At 43.4% G+C, this 12,693-nt stretch overlaps 1 protein-coding gene across 1 annotated transcript in view; it reads left to right on the plus strand.

Moving 5' to 3' along the window:
- The window catches only part of ZNF532 (zinc finger protein 532), a 78,710-nt gene that overhangs the window by 3,418 nt on the left and 62,599 nt on the right, over positions 1-12,693 (plus strand). Inside the window, exon 2 of the mRNA XM_073620578.1 lies at positions 9,780-9,961. Coding sequence (XP_073476679.1) covers positions 9,780-9,961 — 182 coding nt within the window. The remainder of the gene's footprint in view (positions 1-9,779; positions 9,962-12,693) is intronic.

Raw genomic sequence — 12,693 nt, forward strand, 5'->3', positions numbered from 1 at the left:
TTTCCAGCTCTTCCTGCTTTGCTGCCCCGCAGCTTCCACTCTTCTGAGCTCGCTCCCGCCACCTGCATCACTTAGGTTTCGGGACTACGTGTCCTGACACACTTAGCGGTACTGGTTGTAGATAACCTTAAAGTACCTTATGTGCTATATGCAAATATATACATCACTTATGCTTAAGTAATGGGTCTCCACCATCATGTAGGTGTGATCCCACCACCTTCACTCCAATGCACGCACTTTAGGGCATGGATGTAAAAACAAACAATGTTAGGTCAAATGCGCTTTGAACCCTCAGGGGTACGAGTAGATAGGAATTCCTACAATGTAGATATCCTATAGAAGTTGCGATAATCTTGGTGGTGGTAGTAATAGGCTAATACCTCTTTTACAGGTCTTCCGAAACAGGTGGGTGCCCATAGTGTAGCATGTAACAGAATCCAGAATTTATTAAAAGAAATGCACTCATTAAAAATAAGTAAATGTGCTTTCAAACTTAGTGTAACAGCCGCAATCCATTTACTCGGCGACATCAGCGCCACCCAGCTCCTCCCACGCGTTACATAACCACCCTCGTGACTTGGCCTATTACTACCTCCAAGATTATCGCAACACCTAGAGGATCTCTACTTTTAAGGAATTTCTATCTACTCATACCTCTGAGGGGTCCAAGCGCATTTGACCTAACAACGTATGTTTTTAGGTACATGCTCTATGATAAGCACATTGGAGTGCAGGTGGTGGGATCACACCTGCATGATGGTGGAGACACAAAGCAATATCTAATCACAAAGTGAATAAGGAACCATTGGAGATTACTCACTGTGAGACTTGATTGGATTAATATTTTAGCCTTCGACATTTATGGACTTTTATCACAGAAGTTGTGCTGACTTAGTAGTGTGGAATGTTATACTGTATCATTACAACCTAACTTTTTCTGCACTTTAATAATTTTTTGCACTTAATAGTTTTTTTACACTTTATTCATTTACTTATGGCATAAGTGATGTATACATTTGTATATAGCACATAAGGTATTATAAGGGAGTGCCGCATAATTGGCTACAACCATTACACCTACATACCGCCCATTTATTTGCACTTAGACATTTTTGATAGTGGTAGTGCGGAGGTAATAACGACCAATGCTTAGTGGTACGGCGCATGCGCATTGGCTCAATTGCAGAACTGCATGTTCGAGGACGAGCCGAGTTCTCAGCAACTGTCACTCATAGAAAAGAGGAGGTGGGACACAGGCGGAGCTCAGAGACCCGGATTCCCCATCAATCCAATGACCATAGAGGCGGAGCTACAGTGGTAATTCAATGAATGTGCATGCGGTTGCAGCCAGCTTTTTACTGCAGGCTTGTAGTACAATAGATGGGAGCGCTCATGCATGGGTGCCCCCTATCTGATCAGCGCTGCAAAGGGGACACTGGTTACACAGAAAAAACAGAAATGGACAATACTGAGCAGAAAATAAGCAAGTTGAGGGCTTGCTTATTTTCGACGTAGCTGTACGTCGGCTCCTCTAAGAGCCATAGCAGGAGCGCACACCCACTGCACGGCGGGGGGGCCCGAAGTGTCCACTGGCCACCAGCGATCGCGGGAAAGCGAGCCAGAACGGGGATCTGTCAATGTAAACAGACAGATCCCTGTCCTGACAGGAGAGAGAGATCTGCTGTTCCTAGTGATTAGGAACAGCTATTTCTCTCCTCCTTCAGTCAGTCCCATCCCCCCACAGTTAGAAACACCTCCCTAGGAAACACCTAACCCCTTGATTGCCCACTAGTGTTAACCCCTTCCCTTCCAGTGACATTTACACAGTAATCAGTGCATTTTTATAGCACTGATCGCTGTATAAATGTCAGTGGTTTCAAAAAAGTGTCCGATCTGTCCGCCGCAATGTCGCAGTCCCGCTAAAAATTGCAGATCGCCGCCATTACTAGTAAAATAAAAAATAAAAATGCCATAAAACCCCTATTTTGTAGATGCTATAACTTTTGCGCAACCAATATATGCTTATTGCGATTTTCCTTTCTTTTTTTTTTTCTTTTTACCAAAAATATGTACAAGAATACATATTGGCCTAACCTGATGAAGAAATTATTATTTTTTTTTGGATAGTTATTATAGCAAAAAGTAAAAAATATTAATTTCTTTCAAAATTGTTGCTCCTTTTTTTTGTTTATATCACAAAAAATAAAAACCGCAGAGGTGATCAAATCCCATCAAAAGAAAGCTTTATTTGTGGGATAAAAAGGATGTTAATCTTGTTTGGGTACAATGTTGCACGAACGTGCAAATGTCAGTTGAAGCAACGCAGTGCCGTATAGCAAAAAATGGCCCCCTTGTGTCCCCCTGTCCCTCCCCCAGCAAAAAATTAAGTCAGCAGCTACACATACTGTAGCTGCTGACTTTTAATATTAGGACACTTACCTGTCCTGAAATCCAGTGATGTCGGCACCCCAGGTGATGTTTCCATCAGCTCTCGGGTGCTGCCGTCGCCATTGCCTGTAAGGTAGAGGTCTCCAAACTGCGGCCCTTTGCTTGCCTTTATCCGGCACTATCTCTCCCACTGATACAAGACCTTATTCTGCCATCTGACACCTACAATGGAGCACCATTTCTCCCACTGACACCACTAATGAGGCACTATTCCTCCCTATGATACATCCGATGGGGCACTGTTCCTCCCTATGATACAAACGATGGGGCACTATTCCTCCCCCTAATACCAGATGTTTACTCCCACTGATGCCAGGAAAATTTCCACTCCCGCTGGCCAAAGTCTGGCCCTCCAAAAGTCTGAAGAACAATAAACCAGCCCTTTTTTCAGAATGTTTGGAGACCCCTGCTGTAATGGAAATCGGCAGTGAAGCCTTGCGGCTTCACAGCTGGTTCACTACTGCGCATGTGCGAAGCGCGCTGCGCTTTCTGAATGGCCCAGCGGGGTGGGGGAGGAGGGGGCCGAACTTCATAAGTGGGGACGGTTACCTATCAAAAGCAGGTATCCACCCTCCACCCCTGAAAGGTGCCAAATGTAGCACTGGAGGGGGGGCAGGAAATAAGCAGAGCTTCCACTTTTGGGTGTAACTCCGCTTTAAGCGGAACTAAACCCTCCTATCCTTATTTGCCCGGGAAGCTGCCATCTTATCCTCTGATTGATCTGCAGTTGTCATGGTGCTGCACATGTGAGAAGTTATGATACGAGCCTGACAGTTCAGTAGAAAGCACAAGCAACTGTGACCGTTATCCTTCACAGCATACGTTGAATGGGTTTAGTTCCACTTTAAGGTATATGCCTAGCCAAAACTTTTTTTAATTTTTTTTAATTTATTTATTAGGGAATGGGGTCCTCTGCCAAGTTTTCATTGTTGTCTGTGTCCCGACTGGGGAGATTTACCCTTGTGACCACTGTAAATTGTACAGTGTGTCATGGAATAATGGAAATCCTAAGTTTTATAGGTTTAACTATAGCATGTGAGAACTAGGCGAGCAGAAATTTTTGATGGGGAGTAGCTTGTTCCAGTGATTACTACCTAACTGGGGGCACAGCAAAAACTGACAGGGGTTTTAACTATATCCTACTCTAGCCATAGAAATGTAGATGTACATATAATTTGAGGGTATGTTTTTGCAGGTTATGAGTCCTATATTAGATTTATATTATTGAGCCGTATACTCAGAGTTATTGTGCGAAATGATGATTGGATCTCTTATTAAAAGGCTCCGCAGGTGAATGCACCCTGCAAAGGACTTTATGCCATCTGCTGCCCAGGCATGGTACTGCAACTAGTGTGTGTTGTCCGTTTTAATTTTGGCAGGAAATTTCAATTTAGTTTTAGTCTCAGGACTAAAATGGCATTTTAGTTTTAGTCCCATTTTAGTCTTCTGTATTGTTTTAGTTTTAGTCGTATTTAGTCGACTAAATCTCCAGTGCATTTTAGTCGTCTAAAATCTAATGGGTGTAATTAAATTGTAATGCATTAGTTAACATTTCTCTACAATTTCCAAACTCATTATATACTGCTGGAGTGAAAAATCTCATATGTTATTATTTAAGGTATTGAGGAATGAACATGCACTACAGACCAGTGTTAATATTGAAGTCAAATTTCAGTGTAGTTTTAGTCTTAGTCTTTTGACTAAAATGCCATTTTAGTTTTAGTCGTATTTTAGTCATCTCAGTTGTTTTAGTTTTTAGTTGTATTTTAGTAGACTAAAATAGTATTCGTTTAGTCAACTAAAATGTTTTAGTCGACGAAATTAACACTGGTTGTGATGTTCGGCTGTGGTACTTAAGCTGGCCATAGATGGTGGGATTCTTGGCCAATTCAGCAGGGACTGGCCGAGATTTGAACCATCTATAGGCAGGCTGATTGTACCCAAATCTATCCATCGATCGTGGTTTCAGGAGAGAAATTTGCATCATCTATGGCCTGCCTAACACTTCCAATTGGGGCCACACACGGGTATAGCTTTTTAGCAATTATTTTATCAATCTCATCTTTTATATAGGAAGGACCCTTAATTCTATGTGGTCTGCTAGACATGCATGGTGTTGCTGTCCTCTGATCCTACAATCTCTAAGACCCCTTTCACACTGGGGTGTTTTTCAGGCGCTTTAGCGTTAAAAAAAGCGCCTGAAAGAAGCCTCATCTGCAATCCCAATGTGAAAGCCCGAGTGCTTTCACACGGGGCGCTGCGCTGGCAGGGCGTCAAAAAAAAGTCCTGCAAGCAGCTTCTTTGCAGCGCTTTCGTGTTCTTGTCACCGGGCTGGGTGCACCGATGGCCCGAGCCCTTTCACACTGCCAGTGCCTGAAAAATGTTGGTAAAGCGCCGCTTTTCACACTGGGGCGTTTTTCAGGTGCTGGCAGTGTGAAAGGGCTCGGGCCATCGGCGCACCCAGCCCAGTGACAGGAACACGAAAGCGCTGCAAAGAAGCTGCTTGCAGGACTTTTTTTGAAGCCCTGCCAGCGCAGCGCCCCGTGTGAAAGCTCTCGGGCTTTCACATTGAGATTGCAGAGGAGGCTTCTTTCAGGCGCTTTACAGGCGCTTTTTTTAAAGCTAAAGCGCCGGAAAAACACCACGGTGTGAAAGGGGTCTAAATCAGTGTTTCTCAACTCCAGTCCTCAAGGTGCCCCCAACAGGTCATGTTTTCAGGATTTCCCTCAGATAAAACAGCTGTGGTAATTAGTAAGGCAGTGAAACTGATCAAATCGCCTGTGCAAAATAATGGAGAGCCTGAAAACATGACCTGTTGGGGCGCCTTGAGGACTGGAGTTGAGAAACACTGATCTAAACCACTGGTGGTCAACTTATTTGATATAGGGAGCCTCCTGATATCACTATGGGCTGCACATGATTTCCAGTGAATGTCATTTAACTGAAAACTCTAATGCCCTGTACACACGGTCGGACATTGATCGGACATTCCGACAACAAAATCCTAGGATTTTTTCCGATGGATGTTGGCTCAAACTTGTCTTGCATACACACGGTCACACAAAGTTGTCGGAAAATCCGATCGTTCTGAACGCGGTGACGTAAAACATGTACATCGGGACTATAAACGGGGCAGTAGCCAATAGCTTTCATCTCTTTATTTATTCTGAGCATGCGTGGCACTTTGTCCGTCAGATTTGTGTACACATGATCGGAATTTCCGACAACGGATTTTGTTGTCGTAAAATTTTATATCCTGCTCTCAAACTTCGTGTGTCGGAAAATCCGATGGAAAATGTGTGATGGAGCCCACACACGGTCGGAATTTCGGACAACAAGGTCCTATCACACATTTTCCGTCGGAAAATCCGACCGTGTGTACGGGGTATAAGACTGTGTGCATTCTACAGGAGATGGTTAGAGATGGTGGGCATGCTACCTGGAGATGGTCAGAGACGCTGCGCGTGCTACCAGAGATGGTTGGTACGCATTAAAATGATTTTAAATGAGACCATTTGTAAGGCCCGTCATTCAAAAATGATCAATTTACATTAAAATGGTTAATTTGACTGGATCACACAAATTTCCAACCACTGAGTGAGGAAGTGTTAGAACCTCCATCTAATTTGTATAGCTATAATCCTATTGAGCAGACTTCTCCCTACTTTCCATCTTGGTGACGGGTGTCATGTAAAACAGGAAGTGAGAGAAAATGAACAGATAATAGGTTGGAATCCCTGTCGGGTTCCTTTCACCATTACAAAACTAAAATCCTTGGCTGGACAAACCGTCCTTTTGATGACACAAATTTGCAAATAAGCCAAATTTCAATAGTGGTTGAGTATAGGGAAGGCAGCTTCTTCATCATGGTAACCATCTCCTGTGTGTGGGTCAGCAGGCCAGCCACTATTATTGATAAGTTGTTCTAGTTACTCAATTCCAATCAATTTTCTCAAAGACAGAAAAGTGATCTTGTCAGGCAAAAAAATAAATCTTATTGATGGGCCCTAGCAACTGAATTCTGTGTTATACTTGGCCCCCGGCAGCCCGTGACTTATACCTTCTCTCTGTTCCAGTGCTGCAGCCTCAATCGGACTCTCCAACACTCGTGGGAATGTTGGGGACCTTTGACCCCATCACAGGCTTTAGTTCCATCCTCTGATCCATATGTCAGTTAGGGCTAGTTTACACTTGCTTCAAAACATGGCTTCGGACAAGCTTTGTTAAAGCTCTCTGAACGTCAGTTAAAGCTCCTGTCACTAAATAAAATGCTTAGCTTACAGTCCTATTTACACCTTGCTTTTGCTTGGTGTTTTGATGAGGCTTCGATTAGGCTTTGGTGGAGCTTCGATAAGGCTTCGGTGAGGCTTTGTGGGGCTTCGATGAGGCTTCAGTGGGGCTTCAAGTGAGCTTTGCAATATGCCTTCTCTAGCCTTTCTACAGCCTTCCTCTCTGGATGATCCCTCCCCTGGAAACTGGTCCCGGAAGCGATCGGACGACCTGTGACGGCACGCGCGCTCCACACTGGCCCCAGCCTTTTCCTGATAGCCACAGAAGGAGCTCCCGGCCGGTAATCCATCATCTGCAGCCCAGCATCCCTGCAGCGTCATCAGATCAGGACCAGAGGGCACACTGAGGACCCCACACTTATACAGATGAGCATTTTTATGTTTTTATCTTGTAAGTGTTATTTTACCTGGTGTCATTAAAAACAGTTGTTAATACTACAGTCAGGTGGCGCTTCCTTCTCTACCCTTTCCTTTGCCATAGACTTCCATTGAGGCTTTGAAGATGCTTTGAAGCACCACTGAAGCTATATGGGGTATCATTTTTGAAGTGAAGCCAAAGCAAAAGCAAGGTGTTAACAAGACTGTAAGCTAACCATTTTATTTAGGGTCCTTTCACACTGAGGCGCTTTTGCAGGCGCTATTGCGCTAATAATAGCGCCTGCAAACTGACCCGAAAGTGCCGCTGCTTTGATTCCAGTGTGAAAGCCCCGAGGGCTTTCACACTGGAGCGGTGCGCTAGCAGCATCTTCGGAGCGGTGAAGGAGCGGAGTGTATACCGCTCCTTTACCGCTCCTGCCCATTGAAATCAATGGGACGGTGCGGCTATACCGCCGGCAAAGCGCCTCTGCAGAGGTGCTTTACGGTGGTTTTTAACCCTTTCTCGGCCGCTAGCGGGGGGTAAAACCGCCCTGCTATCAGCCGCATACCGACGGTGAAGCGCTGCTTACAATAGCGGCGCTTTACCGCCGACGCCGCCCCAGTGCGAAAGGGGCCTTAGTGACAGGGTCTTTGACTAACGTTCAGAGAGCTTTAACAAAGCCTGTCCGAAGCCATGTTTTGAAGCAAGTGTAAACTAGCTGTTAATGTGTGTTGAAGCCGAAGCAAGTGTAAATGAGCCCTAAAGCTCTCTGAACACCAGTCAAAGCTCCTGCCACTAAATAAAATGGTTAGCTTACAGTCCGGTTTACACCTTGCTTTTGCTTGGTGCTTTGGTGGGGCTTCAAGCAAGCTTTGCAGTAGACTTCTATGGAGGCTTTGAAGACTCTTTGAAGCACCATTGAAGCTACATGGGGTATAATTGTTGAAGCGAAGCCGAAGCAAAGCAGGTGTAAACAAGACTGTAAACTAAACATTTTATTTAGTGACAGGGGCTTTGACTAGCATTCAGAGAGCTTTACCAAAGCCTGTCCGAAGCTTTGTTTTGAAGCAAGTGTAAACTAGCGGTAATGTGTGTTGAAGCCGAAGCAAGTGTAAATGAACCCTTGCTCATGTGCTGCATCTAAGGCCAGTTTAACCTTGGGACTTAAAGCGGGGGTCCACCTATCTATCGTTTTTTTTTTTTTTTTTGAGTTCATTCACAAACTTTTCTTCTCAGCATTACATACTCACATATTGTGTGTAATATGTCCGCCTGTGTCAGATTTCGTCGGAAAGAATAACTTATATTATTCACTGCAGGCGGTTTCCATCTTCATTGTGGGCATTTGAAGCCCACAAGCATTTATTTCCTGGATGTGGTGAATGCTGTGCTCCCAGCATTCACCGCTTGTTCCTGCACATGCTCAGTGGCATCCTGGGAAGCCAGAGACTAGCTCCAAGGAGTCTGGGAGAGGCTAGAAACACGCCTACTCCCACGGGAGGAGAACCAGGAAGTGCAAAGAAGAATAGAAAAATAAAAGGTAATTACGGCAATTTAAATTTTTTTAAACGGCATGTCAGCATCTAGGCAAGGAAGAGAATACATACAGATATTGTTCAAAATTTGGGTGGAACCCCGCTTTAACAATGACTTGCATCACTTAATCCCGTTTCTAGCACACCAAAAGCTTTATCAAGGCACAACACCAGCTAAAATACTTTGTTTTTGAACAATATTGCCCTTCTAGCGTGGTCAGTGAGACAGGGAGTAGGCAAAATCTTTCCAATAGAGGGCAAGACCAGTATAAAATATTAAACTGACCATACATTTGTAAGATTTCTCTTTGTTCAGCCCCACAGAATAATAAAGAGAAATCTTTTGATTTCCTCATCCATGCTAAACGGTGTGGATGGATGAATCTCTCCTGCCAGCTATTGTATTCTGACAGCTTGGTACCCAAGGCTGTCAAAATACCCGCATCTGATTGGCTGCAGCCACAGTTTGGCCAAAAATTTTCCCACACACAGCTCCTTTGATTTCTAATTGGGGGAGGGCCACCTGTGGCTTGAATTGGTCATTTCATTGGGAATCAGCCAAAATTCTCTCCACATCTGGCCAGCTTTAGAGCCATGTAGAGTGGGGGGTGGGGGGGGGTCTAAAAACCTCTGATTTTTATCTCCATTAGGGGAAAACTCCTTTTACTTCCAGTTTGGTCACCAGTAAAGAAAGTATGGTAGGATCTCCGTAACAGAGACACTAGTGACAATAAAAAAAAAAAAACAGACCTAGGTTATCGCCCTTTTTTTCTGTCTATCCTAAACTAAAAAATGTTTGGTTGGATTTGAGCATATTCCCAGTGACTGTCCTCTGTGGTGATCGAAGGATTTGTACGTTTGACGTGTGTGTGTGAGATACTCCAGCTGTCTTTTAGACACCCTCATCTTTCATTAAGCCCAGGCCAACTGTCTGCATGCCATGTGTGGTTACAGTTTACCGTTATTTGGGTTTGTAGTGGTTTTTATAGTAGGGCAGATCTGGAAATTCTGGTGGAAACCTCTCACCACTGGATATATAGGAAGACAGCATGTGAGTCAGTTTAGCAGAAACCACAGTAAGTGAAATCCTCCTGAAGCTCTAGTAACTAAACAGCAAATCTTTTTTTTGCCTTTTTTCTTTTTTTGCAGAAGACGTGTAGCGTTTGTATGATGCTTCTACCCAACCCGTGTAGCTTTGCCTGCCACCAGCGCATTCATCAGCACAAATCTCCATACACGTGTCCTGAGTGTGGGGCAATCTGCAGGTCGGCGCACTTCCAGACGCACGTCACCAAGAACTGTCTGCACTACACCCGCAGGATCGGCTTCCGGTAAGTTTTATCCAAATGCCAGAAAAACGAGGACCTGCCTTGGTCACTTAACAAGAAGATATTGTTAAAAAATATATACTAGATTGTTTCTATACTGTATTAACCAGTTAAATCCAGAGACTTTCACTTTTTAGCTAGACCTTTTTATTTGGCAATCATTTTTTACTTTTATTCTTTTGGGAAGGGCAGAGGAATTATTTAGTTTAGGTGGTATTGTCCTCCTAAGGAGCTACAGATACATAGTGAGGTTGAAAAAACACACCTATGTAGTTCAATCAAAAGAAAAAAAAAAATAGTTGTGCCCCTAAGTTTACTGAAGAATTTTTGACCGGGTTTCTCAGCTTGAGATTCCTTGAGCAATTCCTGCCTCTCGGATAAGTTCCCACTGACACCAATGATCTTTTAACCTACCCTGTTTCCCCGAAAATAAGACCTAGCGTGATTGTCGGTGATGGCTGCAATATAAGCCCTACCCCCCAAATAAGCCCTACCCTGAAAATAAGACCTACAAGGACTTTAACTAGGGCTTATTTGGGGGGTACGGCTTATATTGCAGCCATCACCGACAATCACGCTAGGTCTTATTTTCGGGGAAACAGGGTATCTGTAAAGCTTAGTACACAGAGGCCAAATGTCAGGTGGTTCAATAGAAACTGGCCGATATTCAACCTGTGTGTATGGCAGATGGTCTGACAGAAGCTGGACGTTCAGCCAGCTTCTGTCGAAGGGTCATGACTGAAAATGGTTAGCCTTTAGGAGATCGCTGTACTAACTAGAGATGCACCGAAATCTCGGCAGCTGAGACATTTCGCACAAAAATTTCTTTTTTTTGCCGATATAGAAAAAGGTGCCGAAAACGAACACTATTTTGCCGCAATTTTACCACAATTTTATTGTGCTTATGGTGTGTTTTTCATAGGTCATGTGACTTACAAAAACCTCATCAAAAATGTAAAACTGGCGTATTATTGATGTGTTTTCAATGCATTTCAACGGGGAGGTGCTTTTTTTTTTTTTTTTTAACTGACCAAAAATGCAGCAAGCAAGATTTTTAACATCACAACGGAAGCGCAACGAACCAGTGTGAAGACATGCATGACATTTAAAAGGATGCATTTTTCTTGTGCTTTCTTGCCTTAGTTGTCGATAAAAGCCGACAATACATTCATATTCATTTAAATTCATGATATTAATTAAAAAGTCCAATATATTACAATTATATATAAAAATATTATTTTATTTTTTTTAAACTGTCTTTTGCCAAGTGCATCCTTCATTTTTCGGTTTTGGCACCAAAATTTCCATTCGGTGCACCTCAAGTACTAACATCGGATTGTTAGTACAGCAGCTCTGACCTGAGCTGTCAATTTTTTTTTGTTCAACACACTAGCAGTGTGTACTAGGCTTAACCACTTAAGCCCCGGGCCATTTGGCGGGCAAAAGACCAGAGCGTTTTTTGCGATTCGGCACTGCGTCGCTTTAACTGACAATTGCGCCATGGCTCCCAAACAGAATTGACGTCCTTTCTTTTTTCCCCCACAAATAAAGCTTTATTTTGGTGGTATTTGATCACCTCTGCGTTTTTTTTATTTTTTGCCCAATAAACAAAAAAATTGTGGCAATTTTGAAAAAAACGCATTATTTTTTACTTTTTGCTATAATAAATACCAAAAATAGATAAAAAAAATTTTTTCCTCAGTTTAGGCCGATACGTATTCTTCTACATATTGTTGGTAAAAAAAATTGCAATAAGCGTTTATTGATTGGTTTACGCAAAAGTTATAGCGTTTACAAAATAGGGGATAGTTTTATGGCATTTTTATTAATAATTTTTTTTTTTTTTTACTAGTAATGGCGGCAATCAGCGATTTTTATTGTGACTGCGACATTATGGCGGACTCATTGGACACTTTTGGCGCTATTTTGGGACCATTCACATTTATACTGCGATCAGTGCGATTAAAAATGCATTGATTACTGTGTAAATGTGACTGGCAGTGAAGGGGTTAACCACTAGGGGGCAGTGAAGTTGTTAAGTGTGTCCTAGGGAGTGATTCTAACACTGGGGGGGGGGGGGGGGGCTATGTGTGACATGACACTGATCACTGTTCCCGATTACAGGGAGCTGTGATCAGTGTCCTGTCACTAGGCAGAGCTGATGTAAACAAGCATTTCCCCGTTCTTCCTCTCCGTGAGACGATCGCAGGTATCCCCACAGACATTGAGTCCGCGTGACCCGCGATCACACTCACGGAGGTCACGGCGGGCAAGCGGGCGCGCCCGCTCACCGCTTCTTAAAGGGCAACGTACAGGTACATTAATCTGCCTGTACGTGCCCTTCTGCCGACGTATATCTGCGTGAGCCGGTCGGCAAGCGGTTAAGGGGTAATTCTTCCCATTGAAAATCCCACTAATGTATCATGAGTTGTATATAGAATTAGCAGGGGTTCCCTGAGACCAGAAAGTTATTTCAAGGGTTCCTCTGTGTTGAAATGTTGGGTATCACCGAAGGGCACAACCATTTTCCAAGCATAGTATAAAAAAACAGTAATAAAATGGTCTTTTTCAAAATATTGCCCATTTTAGCATCAGTGATGGTTTGCAGTCTTTTCTGGTCGTTGTGAATGTTCACTCAATGAGAAGGACAAGTTTGAAAATATACCAGATTGTTCCTATATATTAAGAGCCTCCAGGTCCGGTAAACTCTTTGGTTGTCTACCATGACCTAAATT

Source organism: Aquarana catesbeiana, linkage group LG01 (genome assembly GCF_042186555.1).
Source record: "Aquarana catesbeiana isolate 2022-GZ linkage group LG01, ASM4218655v1, whole genome shotgun sequence".
Taxonomy (NCBI): Eukaryota; Metazoa; Chordata; class Amphibia; order Anura; family Ranidae; genus Aquarana; species Aquarana catesbeiana.